At 43.0% G+C, this 4,683-nt stretch overlaps 1 protein-coding gene across 1 annotated transcript; it reads right to left on the reverse strand.

Moving 5' to 3' along the window:
- Nucleotides 1-254: 254 nt before the first annotated feature.
- PRXL2C (peroxiredoxin like 2C) lies at nucleotides 255-3,893 on the reverse strand. The gene is made up of 6 exons (XM_065740584.1): nucleotides 3,653-3,893; nucleotides 3,178-3,246; nucleotides 1,936-1,989; nucleotides 1,441-1,546; nucleotides 1,078-1,209; nucleotides 255-474 (listed from the first exon to the last, which is right to left on the reverse strand). The coding sequence occupies exons 1-6, from the start codon at nucleotides 3,815-3,817 to the stop codon at nucleotides 347-349; spliced, it is 654 nt and encodes a 217-aa protein (XP_065596656.1). The 5' UTR covers nucleotides 3,818-3,893; the 3' UTR covers nucleotides 255-346.
- Nucleotides 3,894-4,683: the final 790 nt, after the last annotated feature.

A 4,683-nucleotide genomic window follows, 5' to 3' on the forward strand; every position in this document is an offset into this window, starting at 1 on the left:
TTAACTGAAAGGCAAGAAACCCAAGTTCCTCCTCAGCAAAAACATCTTAGTTCAGTGTATTCAGGATAAAGACTCTTAAAAGGCATTAGCAAGGTCATTATATGAGAAAGCAATAAGCTACAAAAATTTCTGCAATAAGTCTTAGTTGTGTTTTAGTTTTTATTATCCTGTACTCCGTGGAAACAGCACTTTAGAGTCCACCTGCAGTGCCAGGTATGATATTCTGCGCTCTGGTATTCCAGATATGGTTTCAGATGTCCTAAAAAGATGGAATACTGAAGTTGTTGGGAATTCACTGGACTGTTGTTCTTGTAGAACACCAAAAAAATGACACACTGTCTTAGCGTCATATGTCAATAATCTGGGGTCTGTTTGTGAAATTTACTGTTTTAACTCCTGCCAGCTGCAAAGCTGAATTAATGGGAACATGATCCAATCTGTTTCTATCATGATGCAAAAAATGAGCTTGATTACCTGGAAGGGAATGAGAATAAATGAGCAAGTAGTTGAATACAGCACTTATTTAAAGATATAAGTGAATCAAAGAAGCGTTCAGATTTCCTACAAGCTCTGAAGTGTCTTGTAGACTGCACAGTAAATCCTATTTTAAATTATGACATGGATTTTTTAAATTAAGTTGTAGAAACAAGGGGCACTGAAGCATCTAACTAAATTAAATCTGCTGAAGAATAGTGAGTCCTAATAACATGATATGACTTTGTCATGTAGTAGCCCTCTTCATGCTTTATTCCTTTATTACAAACACTTTAAGTGCCTCAAATCAAATTGAAAGCAGAATATGAGTTAATACCACTCAGAAATACTTTCTAAACTTCAGGCCATCAGCACCACTATTGATTTCTATAGGACAGAGAACGGCTTTATGCTCTCTCTGTAAGAGGTAAGACCACACAATGACACCTCCACAGGTCCATTCTGCTAGCAGAACCACAGAGACTACACAGGACTGTCCTTCTCCTTGCGAGTCCACAGGAAAAACAGCAGAGATGGCAGCGCTAAAGCAAACAATGTAAGGAGTAGCCTATCTCTTTCTGACAAAAAAAAAAAAGAGATCACCTGGGCCTAAAATCAGAGTTCCTCCCTGTTGAGCAGGATCTCCTTGGAAGTCAAAAGCTGGGCCAGTCATTGCTCTCCACATACTTCTAATACTGCCCAAGAGCATGCTTGATTTTACATGAGGGCTCTTCACTAAATGAAACAGCAAAAAATTTGTCACATAGACATACAAAAGTACATAGCAAGAACAACAAAATAAAGCAGTTGCTGGGATTATTGGAGGAAGCAGTGGTTTGAGAAGGTGCAGCCTACCAGAGGTGGTCTGGTGGATAGGCTCCCTTCCTATTCCCACTGTGATCATGCAATTTTTTTCTGAGCATTCTTGTTCTGTAAGTCATATCAATATGAGAAAATTATTCTTACCTGATATGCCATTACCTTCACCTCTTTTCATGCCAAGTATTTTATAAATTTCCCTTTGTGGATCTACATACATTTCATGTGTATACCCAGTTAAACTGCAAAAGGGCTGCAAAATATGTACATAAGAGAAAGTAATATTTTTAAGGTTAAGATAGTAATTTAGTTAGTGAAAACAATACTGAAAAAATACCCCAATTTTAAAACCTGTGACTTTGTCATGCTAAATGAAAGGCCAAAAATTTTCAGCCCTACAGCTTTTACAAAAACAAACCTTCTGTTGAAATCAGGAAAAGATCTTCCCTTAACAAGTCTCTGTGGATTTTAATCTGAAGGCTTTAGTTATTTGCTTTATTCAAACATTACTATTAGAATTGCTTCATCAAAAAGAACACCAGCCTGGTTTTCTGTGGCTGCTAATCAACTATCTTTTCACTCTGAAGAAAATCTCTCAATGCAGGTAGAGCATACAATTTATTTAATATCTACTTTATTTACCTTGATGTGATGATAAGATGACTGTCCAATAACTATAAGCCTTACATTTGCTTCCTAGAACAAAACACAGATATTGAAACTGAGAAAGAGGAGCTCCGTCTTTCTGCATGGCTGCAAAGCATTAGCAGTCTGTTGTTCTGAGATAATGATCATGGTGTACTGCGTTAAAATCATTCAAAATTAATGTCACTGACATACTTGGAACAAAAATACTTTTATCTGTCATCCACAGTTAGTAGCTATATTAATTTATTAAGCAGTAGATTACTTTTGAAAGATAACTTCTAAGTTACAGGTTTGTGAACAATACACTTTCATTAGTAACATCATCTTTCCTACTGAATGCAACCTGTTTATGAATGAAAATGCAAAATTTCAACACAGTTGCATGCATCTATGGATGCAGCATGCAAATATTGATGCACAAACAAGTTTAACCGTGATTTCCACACACCGATGGCCCTTAGTATATACAACTTCAATCAATGTGTAGTGCTGTCTTCTGCAGTCTCCCCATTACAACTGAGTGTAAAACACAGGCCAAGCCTTGTTTGTTTAGATGCCAGTAACATAGTTAATGATGTATCAGGGTGTGGGTTTTTTGTTTTTGTTTTTAATATTAGGGTATAACACTTGCCAATCCGAAACAGAACCATTTTTCTTGTTAGGAAAATAAGCCAACCTAAAATTAGTCACACTAAAAAAAAAAAGAAAAAAGAAAAAAAAAAGTGGAAGAATTTGACTCTCTGTATTAACTTAAGCAGACAAATTAATATCATTCTGAGTAACATTACTTCATCAGTTTAGAAAAACAATCCAGTGAACAGAGACTATTTTTAATTCAGAGCGCTATTCTGATTTAGTCCCATGCACACCCAGAGGCCAACTGTACCAGCATGGTGGAAGGGCAGCAGCAGTCTGAGCAGACAGCTGCCCAGAGCATCACTAAAGCCAAGAGAAAAGTACATCACCTAACGTTGTCTTAACAGTTTGGAATACAGTAGAAAAAATGGCATCAAGCTAGCAGTGCTTGGAGAAATAATGCTGCTGCTACTGAGCGTGCCTTGTAATTACTCCCTTCATGCGTCTCCTTGGCAGATACATTATGTCAATTGTAGCAAACAAGCAAACATTAACCTTACTCTGAGCCTTCCTTTGATTCCTGGAAGGTTTAAGCCTGCAGCAGGAGATAACTGAGCAGTCTGACTGCAAAGCACATACCGGGGTGTGGCACTTACTTACTTGTAAATAACTACTGGGGACTTTTGCCAGGTCTTCTACATACTCCTTACAGGTGTAACACAAAAAGTTCTGCAACACAGACAGATGGACATGTAAGAAACAGACATTATTGCATAGCAGTGGAGAACCAGATTCTCACTTCAGGCACAAACTGGTTTGGAGGTGATCGGGAAATAGATGCAGGAAAAATTGCAGCCACAAAATTTGGGTTAGGAACCTGAGTCTGAGCACCGACTCTGTGCTGGGGCCCTTGCTAGTCATCTATCTACCGAGCTGCCTTGTCAGCTGGGACACGGAGCAGCAGTACACTTGATTCCCTAAACACATGGACTTAAGACTTATTTTATTTGCTATGCATTTGACTCTGCGGACCCAGCCCCCCCGCTCCCACCTTCCCAGCTCAGAACTCCCCCAGTAGAAGCATGGCTCCGCCCAGCCCCTGGCCGCCCGCCCAGCCCGCCACCGCCCTCCTCACCCGCACGAACACCACGACCGCCTTCTGCCGCCTGTACAATGTACCGAAGGGGACACTTCTCCCGTCCGCGTCCACCACCATGCAGCGGGCGGCATCTCGCAGCTCAGAGGGCTCCGGGTGCGGCGCGGCGGGCACGGGTCGGACCTGTTGCACGACGGGGCACATGGGCGGGCGGGATTTGTCCGCGGCTCCGCCGTTCCGTCCGTCCTTCCCGAGGGAGAGCAAGGCGGAGCCAGTCGGTGGAGCGAGAGGGCTGCTAGGGGGCACCGAGGCGGGATAAGGGGGGCAGCGTCCGGTCCCGGCTGCTGGATCTTATCCACCACCAGTAGCTGTCGGTGCTGCCCTGCTGGCGGGGGAGTTGGCCAGTGAGGGCCTCTGGAGGAGCAGGGAGGGAGATGTGCTGCCAAAAGCGCTGCCTATCAGCGGGAGCCGGAATGCAGTTACTTGAGAACTGCATTTCTCAAGGCAGAGAGAGAAGGCAGCGGAGCCAAACGGAAGCTCCCAGAAATGATACGTGAGCAGAAGCGGCGGCACTGTCAACCAGCCGCTGGTCAGGGCTGCCTTTGCAGTGTGCCACAGCGCTTCAGAGGACTGCCACCGAACCAGAAACTGCCGTTTTCTAGGAAGTGCTGAGCTGTTGCTCCAGAAAATGCATAACCCGTGCCCTCACGGGATTAAAAACAATACTGCACGGGACATAGGCAGGTGACCAGAAGTGGATGCTGAGCAGTGCAGAAGTGTGTGAGTGTAGGAAGTGCGCACAGAAATGTAGGAATTGAGTAGATCTGAAAATAGGAGCACCAAGCTAGACACGAGCAGTATTTTAGCCTGTTGTTAGCTGATAGTTTACAGGGAAGGCAGTGCCTTCCTTCTCATAGGGTGCTGAAAAAAAGAGGTATCAGCAAGGAATACAGCTAGAGGGAACAGGACTGGAGTTATTCTCCTTCATGAAGCCCTTCCCCAAAGTTAATTCTAGAGATTCTCTTGGCAAACTTTCACAGTTTCTACAGTGTTAATGTCACATCAACTCC

Source organism: Cyrtonyx montezumae, unplaced genomic scaffold, assembly GCF_038088225.1.
Source record: "Cyrtonyx montezumae isolate F1298 unplaced genomic scaffold, pur_monq_1.0 scaffold_29, whole genome shotgun sequence".
In the NCBI taxonomy this organism is placed as follows: Eukaryota; Metazoa; Chordata; class Aves; order Galliformes; family Odontophoridae; genus Cyrtonyx; species Cyrtonyx montezumae.

What these genes read in the sequence shown, in the direction of transcription:
- PRXL2C (XM_065740584.1), bottom strand. Translation starts at nt 3,817, where the DNA reads ATGTGCCCCGTCGTGCAACAGGTCCGACCCGTGCCCGCCGCGCCGCAC. An exon ending in TCCCCAGTAGTTATTTACAA is followed by an intron (nt 1,990 to 3,177) that starts GTAAGTAAGTGC and finishes GTTTTGTTCTAG; the next exon opens with GAAGCAAATGTAAGGCTTAT. An exon ending in CATCTTATCATCACATCAAG is followed by an intron (nt 1,547 to 1,935) that starts GTAAATAAAGTA and finishes CATATTTTGCAG; the next exon opens with CCCTTTTGCAGTTTAACTGG.